Below are 13,231 nucleotides of genomic sequence, written 5' to 3' on the forward strand. Positions count from 1 at the left end.
TATGGAGCTTCCATTCTAATGAGTCCAAAGAAACAATATACTTCAACACTCATATATTGAATTATCACTATGTCCAGACGTAGTTACAATATTTAATGAATATTTTAATAGACTGAATTTTCTTAAAACTTCCACCTATGTGATAACACAAGTTTCTCATTAAAATAAAATTTTAAATATACATAATGAGTGATAAAATTTGGTCCCAAAAGTCAATATTTAAAAACCATTGTTTCTATTTCATTTCAGTGATAAGACTTTTTAGGAAAATTAAATAAAATCAGGAAAAATCACATCGATAACTTTTCTCCCCATGAACTATTGTTGTTTTGTGGTTGAACAATTCTGAACTTTTAGCTGTTTTTTTGAAATATACTATCACCTGTTCAGTTCTGGGACAGCATACCCTAAAAGCGACATAGACAAATTACAAAGCCTCCAAAAGTGAGTGACTGGAATACTAAAGAGGTTGTTATTCATGTTAAGTAAGAAATGACAGAGAAATAAGGAAGGTTTGCCTACAGAGGTTGATGAGTGTGATACTAATGATAATCAAAGCTCACACCTATAGAATACTTACTATGTACCGGGTACTATCTAAAGCCCTGAACTTATATTAACTCATTTAACCTTCTACCTTAGCTGAGGGCACTTGGCTCACAAGTGGCAGAGCTAGGATTCTAATTGAGTTCCCTGAATCCTACACTCGTCTGTTTCACTATATTAGGCTGAAGTAAACCAGTAGCAGAAATGATAACTGCTGTTTATTGTCATGTAGAAAATTATTAGGAGTCCTTTAAAATCCTGACATAAAAGTGTTAAATTGTTGTTGAGATAATGAGCTGAGCACAATGTGATCAAACATGTGCATACTCTCAACCTGTGACACCATGAGTGTTGTGGAACAAAAATTCATATGTTGAAGCCCTCACCACCAATGCGACTATATTTGGAAACAGGCGTTTCAGGAAGTAATCGAGGTTAGATGAAGTCATAAGAGTGGAGTCCTAATCTGATAGGATTGGTGGCCTTATCAGAAGAGGAACAGAGAAAGCTCTCTCCCTCTCCATGCACCTGCACCAAGAAAAGGCCATGTGAGGATGCAGCAAAAAGGTGGCCATCTGCAAGCCCGGAAGAGCGCTCTCACCAGAACCCGACTATGTTTGACATTCTGGTGCTGGACTTCCAGTCTCCAGAACTGTGAGAAAATAAATTTCTGTTGTTGAATCCACCCAGTCTATTTTGTTATGGCAGCCTGAGCTAACTAAGATACATGAGTTAAGAAAATATTCACCAATCTCTAAGTGCTTTAATTAGTACTTCAGATGGGGGGTGGGGGGAATGCAAATCTTAGGAAAATGATATAAACACCAAAATATAAGATATAAAATATAAGGCTATAAAGGAAAATAACACTAAATGCCCTTTCCAGTGCAAGAAAATAAATGGAAAAATGGTAAAAATAAATGTGCTCAAAGCCAAGTAGAATGAATAAACTTGGATTATATTATAGGACAGTAAAGTACCAGTATTTTTTTCAAATTATCTTTTTTTTAGGTTAGAAAAAGAGTATAAAAATTGCCTGCATAGTGTTATCATAACACACTTCCTCAGAGCCTATGCTTTGGGCTGTTAATCCAAATGGGAAAAAATAAATTGGGTCCATACCAAGTGGGGTCTTATTCAAGTCAACTTCTCTATTTACCTCAAATTGGATTTTTTTTTTTTTAAGAATGAACCAGTGTTTTTTTTTTTGTTTTTTTTTTAATGTGATGATTCATTTATTTATTTATTTATTTATTTATTTATTTATTTATTTATGGCTGTGTTGGGTCTTCGTTTCTGTGCGAGGGCTTTCTCTAGTTATGGCAAGTGGGGGCCACTCTTCATCGCGGTGCACCGGCCTCTCACTATTGCGGCCTCTCTTGTTGTGGAGCACAAGCTCCAGACGCGCAAGTTCAGTAATTGTGGCTCACGGGCCTAGTTGCTCCCCGGCATGCGGGATCTTCCCAGACCAGGGCTCGAACCCGTGTCCCCTGCATTGGCAGGCAGACTCTCAACCACTGCGCCACCAGGGAAGCCCCAATTGGATTGTTTTAATGGTGGCCTACAAAGGGGAAAGTGAAGTAGAAGAAGCTAGGATTCCAGTATTTAAATGCCAAGTCATATTAGCATTTTCTGACATTGTTGGTTCAAATAAGTTGACAAATAAAGAGCTAATTAAGCTGGATTTTATTGAAGCAACTCTTTCCCCTGTTCTAGTTAAATAATTCTTGAAATATCAACATTATCAGGAAATTTTATTCAATATTCTTAGTTTCATTCAGGTTTAAACTTGCAGAGCCCTAAATGTACAATGGTTGGTCCCTCAAAAATATATTTATTCTTAAACTTGTACATGAAGAATTATAGTCTGCACAAACCTGGTAGGAAAATCCAATAGCCATCTTTGTTACCCAAAAAGAAGAATAATGCCATTCCTATGCTCATATGGCAACACTGCTCTGTTTGAGCATTTAAGAATCTAGTTTGTAATAATTCATTTTTAAATGTCTGCCTCCCTCGAACTTCAAAAAAAAGATCAGTTATGTTCTTATCTTTGTTGACCCTCATGTCAGTGTAAGACATCAAATAGACATAAAAAAGTGTTGGAATAGTGACTAAATAAAAAAAAAAAGAGTAATGATCTAAAATGTTCTTAAGAGATTGAAATAATGGGCAAGGTTTAATATGGTGAACTTGAATAGTAGTAAATATAAGCCCTCAAAACAAAATTTTAAAATGTTGTATACAGAAAATATGGATGGGCAGAAGTACATATTATGATTTTATCTCTATATGAAAAAACAGTTATGTTGTTGCCAAAAGTGCTAATGAATTTTTAATGTATATTCACAGAATGATAATGTATATTCATAGAATCACTATTGTGAAGTAGTGCCATATCAGAGTGTCTAAGATAATTAAGGGGTTTTAGTCCGTCTCAGAATGCATCTCAGGAAGGCTAAAAACCTCAGGAGATTTTTCCTGGGAGGGGAAAAAAGGCTAACAGTGAATATAACTGTTTTCTATATTTGAAGGACAATTATATAGCAATGGGATTATATTTATTCTACACAGAATAAGAAGTAGAACTAGAACCAATAGTTAGAAACTGCATGAAGATTTTGGCTTGATATAAAAAAGTATTTTCCAATAGCCAAAGCTGTCTTTAAAAAATGTTTCATAACTTGGAGCTCGCTGTTCATTGGCTATCAAGGTGACTATGGAAGAACATAAAATCACCAAGGACACTGAATGAAAGTTTAATTCAATTTTTAAAAATTTTCTACAAAATAAATTCCCAAGAGGGGTATGCGGTGATGAATTACTACGTGCCTGTTAATATGATTTGCACTGAATTATTTTTGTATTCTGTGTCAAGGGGAAATTTTCAAATAAAGGTAAAATCATGACTTTCACACAAATATAAAACATATATTAAAGATTTTGTCAACTCATTATTAATGAGGGAATCGAACAGATGTTAAAACCAGTTCAAAGGGGAATCCAAAGAACAGACACATGTATAGATCAGGTGTAACTTAAGTGAATTTATAAATGGACTCAAAACGGGCTTCCTCCAGGAGGGGAAGGAAATATGTTAAAACTCCATCTGACAGTTGACTCAGGAAGAAGGTTATACAGAGTTGACTATCCGATGCTTAAACATTTCAACAGATTTCTTCCCTATTGCTTGCTTATTAGGTAATTCACTACTCATGCAAATCCAAAATGGGAGAAAGGATTTTCATGTAATTTGGGTTTGCTGCTTGTAAACAGCTCCATTAAAAAGTTTCAAAGTCAAGGTAATTTATGCTAGCTGCTGTGACAGGTAAACATCAATATTTCAGCAGCTTAACAGTAATATTTATCACTTGCTTGTATCACAGTTCAATGTAGTTGGTGGGCCAGGGTGTGGAGGGAGTTGGAGATGTGAGTTGTGTTCTGTGCAGTTATTCAGAGACCCAGGCTCTTTCATGATATGGTTCTGACATCTATAACATGAGGCTTCAAAGACATTCTGCAGTCATCCACGAGGAGACCAGAGGGAAAACGTGTAGACTCTCACAAAGGAGATAACAATGCTCTCACTTGTACTGGCATTCCGTTAGTTAAAATTTAGTCCCACCCAATTTCAGGGATGGATGGAAGATGTTCATTTAACTCAATGCTCAGGAATAATATTTAACATTGCCTCTGTCGCAAAAGGGAAGAAGATAAAGCCCTTACCTAAATAACTGAAGACTTAAAATTAACTTTGAAATAATTATTTTTTATTGTCCCTACTGTCAGTAGTCACAAATTATATAGAGCTAAAACCAAAAATAGTCATAGCAAGGAAAAACACTATAGAAAATGTCATAACCTGGAGTTTAAATTTGAAAAGTAACTTTCTCACAATCTTTCAAACTTAGCTTACGCAAAACATTCAGAAACTCTGATATATAACTAGCCTCCACTCATCTTGGCTTGCATAAGTAAAGTTACCAAGGTATGTGTGGGTTTAATTTAGAAAGCCTTGGATTAATGAAGTAGATAAGTTGCCTTAAAAAAAAACAAAAAACGAAAAACTGAGTTCAGAATTCTCCACATCTTAGCCAATGCTTGTTATCTTTTATTTTTTAGATAATGGCCATCCTAACAGGTGTGAGGTGATCCTTCATTGTAGTTTTGATCTGCATTTCCCTGATGATGAGTGTGGTTGAGCACCTTTTTGTGTGGCCATTCCTATGTCTTCTTTGCAGAAATGTCTGTTCAAGCCCTTTGCCTGTTTTTAAATTGGGTTATTTAGTTTTTTTGCTATTCAGTTTTTTGTTATTCCGTTACATATTTTGTATATTAACCCCTTATCAGATAGATGGTCTGCAAATATTTTCTCCCATTTTGTAGATTGCCTTTTCACTCTGTTGATTGTCTCCTTTGCTGTTCAGAAGTTTTTTAGTTTGTTGTAATCCCACTTGTCTATTTTGGGTTTTGTTGCCTGTAATTTTGGTGTCAATTCCAAGAAATCACTGCCAAGACCACTGTTAAGGAATTGCTGCCCAATGGCTATAAAGTTTCAGTTATGCAAGATGAACAAGTTCTAGAGATCTGCTGTACAACACAATGCCTATAGTTCATAATATAGTATTGTGCACTTTAAAATATATTACGAGGGTAGATCTCACCTTAAGTGTATTACCACACAAAAAAAGGAAACACAAAAGAATACAAGGAAATTTTTGGAGGTAATGAATATGCTTAGTACCTTGATTGTGATGATGGTATCATGGATATATGCAAATGTCCAAACTCATTAAAATGTATATCTTAAATATGTGCAACTTTTGTATATCAATTATACCTTAATAATTCTTTAAAAAAACCTGAGTATTGCCTAGTTATTGATCTTTTTCTTTCTGAGTTCAGAGTAAACATAGTTTACATTAATACTATATTGTTTTTAAATATCGTGGATGAAAATAAAACTTTTCCAGCTATGATAAAAGAAATTCTACGGAGAAATATCCAATATTAGTGCATAAGAAATGCACTCCTTCTTGAGGCTTGTGATAAATTGTAACTACCTACCTATTCCTTCCATACACAGCATAGTCTCCTGTATTATTACATATTCTCCCTGTGTTTCAGCTATTTTAAATTGAAGCACTACTGCCTTTGTTCTTAATTCAAAGAAATTGAGAGGGTAAATAAATTCAATGTCCTGGCCAAAAAGGCAGTGTATCTATTTCAGGAACACACACACACACACACACACACACACTCTTCCTTTAAATAGGAATAAACCTGGGTGCCTCAAGATTACTTGTTGTGATATCAAAGAATGTCCCCTGGGAACCAAGCTGTTTCCCTTAAAAACTTGAAAAGGGAAATTCAGTCTCTCACATCCTGCTCGCTTCCCGATTCCACAGGTTTCTGCATCTGAATCAACGTTGCCTGCAGTTCGCATCTCTGCAACATCATCGGTGTCTCACAGACTCCACTGGACTTGGATTGGTCCAGAGGAAGCAGAGAAGGAGCCACTCTGAACATTTTTTTTTCCCTTCACACACCATAAAAATCAGCAGCAGCTACTAACAGTCAAAGCACAGCTTCAGGTTGGGAACTGATACGTCCGAGAGGCAGCTGATGTGAGCATGTGCACACAGATCTGTCTCCCGGTAGCACAGCAGCCACTAGGCAAATTATTTTGAAAAGACCTGAATGCATGCGACTCAAGTTAAAGTGGAAGTGAGAACAAAAAAGCAAACAGCAGACTCGACTGCATGAGCATCTTGAAGCCTAAGATTTCAAAATGATGCTGATCAGAGTCGGACCTGAAAGAGACTAAAAACTCCATTTCAAGCTTCGGAGCACGTGACGTTTATTCACAACAGGCATGCCAGTCTCAGCCTTGTAACTTTCAGATACGTGAAGACGTGGAGAAAATCGCTGACGCTACCTGACCCAGGAGGTTGAGTCAATCCAGAGGGGATCTGAATCCACCTGGTGCAGGATGAACTCTACCCATCACCATGGAATGCACACGTCTCTCCACTTCTGGGACCACAGCGCCTATGGACTGCACAGCAATGCCAGCGAGCCCCTCGCAAAAGGCTACTCGGACGGAGGGTGCTACGAGCAACTTTTTGTCTCTCCTGAGGTGTTTGTGACTCTGGGTGTCATAAGCTTGTTGGAGAATATTCTGGTGATTGTGGCAATAGCCAAGAACAAGAATCTGCATTCACCCATGTACTTTTTCATCTGCAGCCTGGCTGTGGCTGATATGTTGGTGAGCGTTTCCAACGGGTCAGAAACCATTGTCATCACCCTACTAAACAGCACGGACACGGACGCACAAGGTTTCACAGTGAATATTGACAATGTCATTGACTCGGTGATCTGTAGCTCCTTGCTTGCATCAATTTGCAGCCTGCTTTCGATTGCCGTGGACAGGTACTTTACGATCTTTTATGCCCTCCAGTACCATAACATCATGACGGTTAAGCGGGTCGCGATCATCATCAGTTGTATCTGGGCAGCTTGCACGGTGTCGGGCATTCTGTTCATCATTTACTCAGATAGCAGCGCTGTTATCATCTGCCTCATCACCGTGTTCTTTACCATGCTGGCTCTCATGGCTTCTCTCTATGTCCACATGTTCCTCATGGCCAGACTTCACATTAAGAGGATCGCCGTCCTCCCAGGCACTGGTACCATCCGCCAAGGTGCCAACATGAAGGGGGCGATCACCTTGACCATATTGATTGGGGTCTTTGTTGTCTGCTGGGCCCCCTTCTTCCTCCACTTAATATTCTACATCTCTTGTCCCCAGAATCCATACTGTGTGTGCTTCATGTCTCACTTTAACTTGTATCTCATCCTGATCATGTGTAATTCCATCATTGATCCTCTAATATATGCACTCCGGAGCCAAGAACTGAGGAAAACCTTCAAAGAGATCATCTGTTGCTATCCTCTAGGTGGCCTCTGTGATTTGTCTAGCAGATACTAAACGGGGCCAGATGAGATGCTAAACACAAACGTAAGAGACTTTCTCCTTCTCATACGTACAACTTGAACAGTGTGTTTCGGCAACAGCTTTTTCTTCTGTGTAAGGCATCGGTTGAGAAATTCTGTTGTATAAATTTAAGATTATGATTTCTGATGTGAGAAAGTGCCCAGTATCTGTGTATTTTTAATGTCATGCTACTTTTTGGCTGTAAAATGTTAATCCATACTACAGGTTGTAGGCACTATGGATTTATAAAAAAGAAAAAAGTCCTTATGAAGAGTTTAACAGTATTCCTTTCTTGTTATTCACAAGGATTTGACACTTTGCTTGTTTTAGTAACATGGAAATCACAGCTTTGTTAAATATATTCTAATAAATGGTTTCTTATATTACACTATACAACATTGAAGTGTAGAGATTTGATTCTAGCATTTAGGGGAGAAATATTGAAGAACAGATGCTTAATCATTAAAAAAAAAAAGCTGAAATTTCAAGTAATTTAATAAAACTTGCTCATTCTGCTTGTGCAGAAATAGAAATGAAGCTTCTATTGGGAGAAAAACAGTTACTTTTTAAAAAGGGATATTTTTGACTCAGAAAACCATGAGTGTTTCTCAAAGACAGAGAGATTAATTTGCCCAAGCAAAGAGTCTGATATTCCAAGCAGGCAATTCAGTTTGGGAGAGAAAAACAGCAGCTATGGGGATTAGAGTGGCCTGGGAAAATGAAGTTAACATGGCAAGCTAAACTTCCTGATACCAAACCATTTCCAGCCACCACTAATAAAAACAGAGTATAAGGTCTTTCTGCCCCTTTAACCAGGGACCCAGAGTCTGCTGAAATGTCCAGAAAAGGTGATGCACCACTGAGATCTGGCTTCTACTCCCTAAAAAACTACACAATTCATATTGAGTTCTTTCACTTTTCACATGGAGGTGACTTGTTTACTTATTGCTTATTTTTTGAACTGGAGTTTAAATACTCACTATCAAAGATTTTAGCTTTGAAAACTAAATCTATAGCATAAGTTTTTTCAGGTAACATTTGTAAAAAATCTAAAATAAGGCAACTTCCTGTGCTGGAACATTATGAATAGGGAAAAAGGCACTACTTGAACCCCAGAAGACATCGTAACATAAATTAGCCTTCCACAACTATATTTTAGAGAGTAAATACTTGCTTTGCTCCAAAATAATCCCATGGATTTGGCTACTGAACAATAAAATCTGTACTTTCCAATTTGTGTGTACTTTAAGAGAGAAAATATATTAGGCTGAGGATTACCAGTAAACTATCCTTTGATTTAATTTATTGTCTCCTCAAATGCTCATGGGCAGGGATAACACGCAAAGGTACTGCTTAATTCAAATACAAGTGTTTTACATATTGATAGCAAGTCCTGAGAAACACTTTCAACATTTATGTGGAAACATTACTTTAAAGTACGTAATCAGTAAAGTTAAAGCTTACACATGAAAGGTGATACTGAAGCCTGATTCACTGCAATGCCTCTATTCTGAAGTAAAAATAAGTGTGAGGATTTAAACACAGACTAAAATAATGGAACCAAAGTTGTAGCAGGACACAGATGGTGTTTTTGTCCTTGCTATTTTTCCTGCTCGTTCTTTCACGTAGTGATTGTGAGGAATCCCAGAGACTGGAGACACAGAAGAGACCTAGTAGCATGCCCCATCTTCTGTGGTGTCTGTCCTTCAGTCCATTCTATTTCTCTGTCCAGTGTCATTTCAGATGCTGCTTGGTCCATTTAGAACCAGCCCACTTCTCCCACTGAAAGGAAATCAGTCTCCTTCATCCTGACTTTCACATCTCCTCCCGGAACAGTTTACAGGGATGGGGTGAGTGTTAGTCATGAACCTGTGTGCCCTGCCACCCTCCCCTATGTGCCCAGGGAACAATATTATGCTTCCATTTCTTTAAGTGCTAAGACTGTGTCTTACTCAGTTTTTCCTGTTCCCCAAATAGTCCCCTATTACGTTACTTCCTGTTTCTCCAGTAAAACCAATATTCTCCCAGAGGGATACCTCATTATCACTCAAAGTCCATAGTTTACATTAGAGCTCATTCCTAGGTGTTGTACATTCTGTGTGTTTTGGAAAATGTATAATGATGACATGTATTATAGTGTCATACAGAACAGTTTCACTGCCTGAAAAATCCTCTGTGCTCCACCTATTTGTCCCTCTTTCCTTAACCCCTGGCAACCACTAACTCTTTTACTGTCTCCGTAGTTTTGCCTTTTCCAGAATGTCCTATAGTTGGAATCATACAGTATGTAACCTTCATGTAACCTTCTCAGATTGGCTTCTTTCACTTGGTAATATGCATTTAAGATTCCTTCATGTAGTTTTATGGCTTGGTAGCTCATTTCTTTATAGTACTGAATAATATTTCATTGTATGGATGTAACACAGTTTATTTATCCATTTGCCTACTGAAGAACATCTTGGTTGCTTCCAAATTTTGGCAATTGTAAATAAAGCTGCTATAAACATTTGTGTGTGGACATAAGTTTTTAATTTATACCAAGGGGCAGGAATTAACCTCTAAAAACTTTAGTATAAATACTGTGATGTATGTGTTTATCCTTTAATATTTTGTTAAGGGTGGTTAGTTAGCATTTACAGTATGCTGGTCAGGAGTACACAGTCCAAATGTATCTGATAAGCAGCATCAGATACCTTTATTGAAATTTTCACCAGAAAGTTCAATGAAATAAAAAATATATTTGAAATGATTTTTCACTGGTGAAATGAGTGATTTTCAAGACCTGTTGTTGACTTGAAAAGTTGTGCAACAATCGCCATAACTTGCATGAACAAGGTTTGCCTCTTGCATTTCTGTCCACTTGGCATCTGGCCTAACACGTAGACTCTAAGAGCAAAGCTGCAAATAGTCCCCACCTGCTTCAGAAAAAAGTCTTTGTTGCCCAAACTAAATATTTTGAAATTACTAAAACATTTTTAAAGAATTATTTAATAACATGTAAATAAATATCGACTTCTGTTTTATGTTACAAGGAATACACAAAACAGAATATTTAGTATGATACCAACTATCTAAAGAAAGTATCCCCAATCTACTTATGTACCTCCTACATATTACTTTCAATAACTCATGAGCAATCAGAGTCATTATTCTTGGGTGATAATATTAAGGAGCATGTTTACTTTCTCTACTGAGTGTGTTTCTATTATGTAAATTTGCTACAATGAACATATTGTGATATTTTATTTTTTAAAAAGCACACAGATGCATTACAACAGAAAGATGGTTGACGGAAATGTCATTGCCAAATTACCAATGATTTGTGGAGAAAGAGTAAACATACAAGAAGTTAGGTTTGAGCAAGGACAGATCTTAGCTATCATCTCATCTAACCCTCTAAGACTCAGAGAGACTGTCTAATGTCACATGTGAAATCAGTGGCAGCATCAAAACCTGAGACCCAGTTCCTGACTCCAGATTTCCCTACCACATTTTAAGGGCCTCCTTCTGTACACAAGTACAGGTTTCTAATCATATAGACCTATAATTGAGTTATGGTTACATCACTGTTTAGCTGTGAGATTTTGCTGTAGTTTTCTCATTGTTAAATGTGCATAACAATACCTGTCTGATGGTAATCTTAAAAGGATAAAAGACAATTATAAGATCAACGATTAAAGTTCAACAAGACAGTGCCCAGTACATATAGGTACTCAAAAATGGTAATTATTGGTATTTTTAAGAATACAAAGTAAATGAATAAACCCATGCATGAATGAAGACTTAAATTAGTTTTGCCATCTTTCAACCTTATTAGAAAATATACCTAGGTCTTGGGCTTAATTATGTATGTTTTCTTAAACTACATTTAATAATTTCCTTGGATTTGACAGAATTTTTTGGTATAAATGGATATATTTTAAACATAGTAGATACACAGGCATACCTGTATTCTAAAAGGATACTTTTTTTTTTATCATCAATAGTGCTGTTTAAAAATTTGCAGTGCCATATTCGATACTGGAAAAGGCTAATTAGAAAGATAATGTGCCAAACATGAAATAACCAATCAGCCCATTTCTTCAAAGACTAACTGATACTCATTAAATTTTAGGCCATCAATTGAAGTGTTAGTACAAGAATAACATTATCTCAGCTGATGTTGATATTAAATGTAAACCCTTGAAAAAGAACCATAACTGATTAATTTATAGTCATACCTTGATGCTCAATTATTAGTTTATCATGTATTGATCAAAGTTATGTGCTTAAGAGTAGAAAGAGCATAGCGTTCGGACTAGAGGAATATTGGGTTCAAGTCTCAGATTTCCCAGCTCTAGAACTTTGGACAAATATCCTGAGCATCCATAATCTAACCTTTGAAATGAAGATAATATCCATCATCTCATCATATAGCTAATGACAAATATTAGGTAATGTAAAATTAGATAATCCATTGAAAGGATCTAATACTATACTGCTTGTCACTATAGGTATCTATTATTCAAACTACACTCAAAAGGTTGACAGAACTTAGACTCTAGAGGAAGTTAAATGGTGATACTCACTTGGATAGTCTCACTTCTCTAGCATGGAGAGACAGGAATCCATTCAAATCTGTTTTCACCATTTCATTTATTTCTAACAAGTAAAAATAAATCCCTATGTTTATTATTTTAAGTATAAGGAAAGTTTGAACACTCCAAAATAATTCAAGGCAGTTAGTGGGTGGAACTGGGTAGGAAGACACACATTGTTTCAATGGCTTTAGTAATGTTGTAATTCCTGTGTTGAATAATGGGTTTAATGTATACTTCATGCTTCAAGCTTATTAATATATGACATATAATCTTTCGTATGTATTCAATATTACATGAACATTAAATGAATATAATGCATTTATTTTGTAATGTGCTTACTGAGAGGGAACATGCAAAACTATATTTGCATAGAACAAATAAAGGAGTCCTAGCACGATTTAATGCTGCCACTTCAGGGGGAAAAAAAAGAAAAGCTTTGATCTATGATAGTCATGGTTGAATTGGGTCCTGGGTTAATGAAATTAGTAAATCAGAGTTTACAATTATTAACTGTGTTTTCACTGACAAGAGACCCTGGAAGCCCCTCAAATAGAGCCAAATGGAAAATTTCAGCAACTTAATCAGTGAACAATTCAATGAGGTTTTGTATGGGGCTCAGCTGCAAATGACACTATTATGGTCTGATTCTAAACCTAAAGTTCAAAACAGTGTGAGAAATTTCACTTTTAAATTCAAACCATTATTGAATAAAATTTAAAAGTGAAAATATAACAATAAATTTGGTCATAATTTCACTTGAGGGAAAAAAACACTTATGCTAAAATTTTATCTGTGAAAAGTTTAACTCCTTAATTTAAAATGTATTTTATTTGTAATGCTGAAGTTTCAAAATGGCCCCATTAAAAACAACACATGTGGGTTTTCTATAAATCTCACAATATCCTGGAGATTTCATTTGAGAACATGCAATATTCATATTTTTACTGAGTTCGTTCATTCAGGAAGAAAGCAAGAAGGCTTGAGAGTAATTCTTTTTGTGATTTTGTTTACACAGGATGATTTATGTAATGTGGAAAATTGTGCTCTGGTTATAATTTGAACCTACTAGCTATAGCTGTTAGCTACTTACTGTCAGTATCAAAAAGAA

General features: G+C 36.1%; 2 protein-coding genes across 2 annotated transcripts in view; one reads left to right on the forward strand and one right to left on the reverse strand.

The window, feature by feature from the left end:
- The window catches only part of LOC103009961 (glutamate decarboxylase 1-like), a gene marked incomplete at its 5' end in the record, with an annotated part of 147,296 nt that overhangs the window by 113,431 nt on the left and 20,634 nt on the right, over positions 1–13,231 (reverse strand).
- Positions 6,539–7,599, forward strand: MC4R (melanocortin 4 receptor). The gene has a single exon (XM_007191996.2). The coding sequence runs from the start codon at positions 6,539–6,541 to the stop codon at positions 7,535–7,537; it is 999 nt and encodes a 332-aa protein (XP_007192058.1). The 3' UTR covers positions 7,538–7,599.

The sequence above is a fragment of the Balaenoptera acutorostrata genome, chromosome 13, assembly GCF_949987535.1.
Source record: "Balaenoptera acutorostrata chromosome 13, mBalAcu1.1, whole genome shotgun sequence".
Classification (NCBI taxonomy): Eukaryota; Metazoa; Chordata; class Mammalia; order Artiodactyla; family Balaenopteridae; genus Balaenoptera; species Balaenoptera acutorostrata.

What these genes read in the sequence shown, in the direction of transcription:
- MC4R (XM_007191996.2), top strand. Translation starts at nt 6,539, where the DNA reads ATGAACTCTACCCATCACCATGGAATGCACACGTCTCTCCACTTCTGG.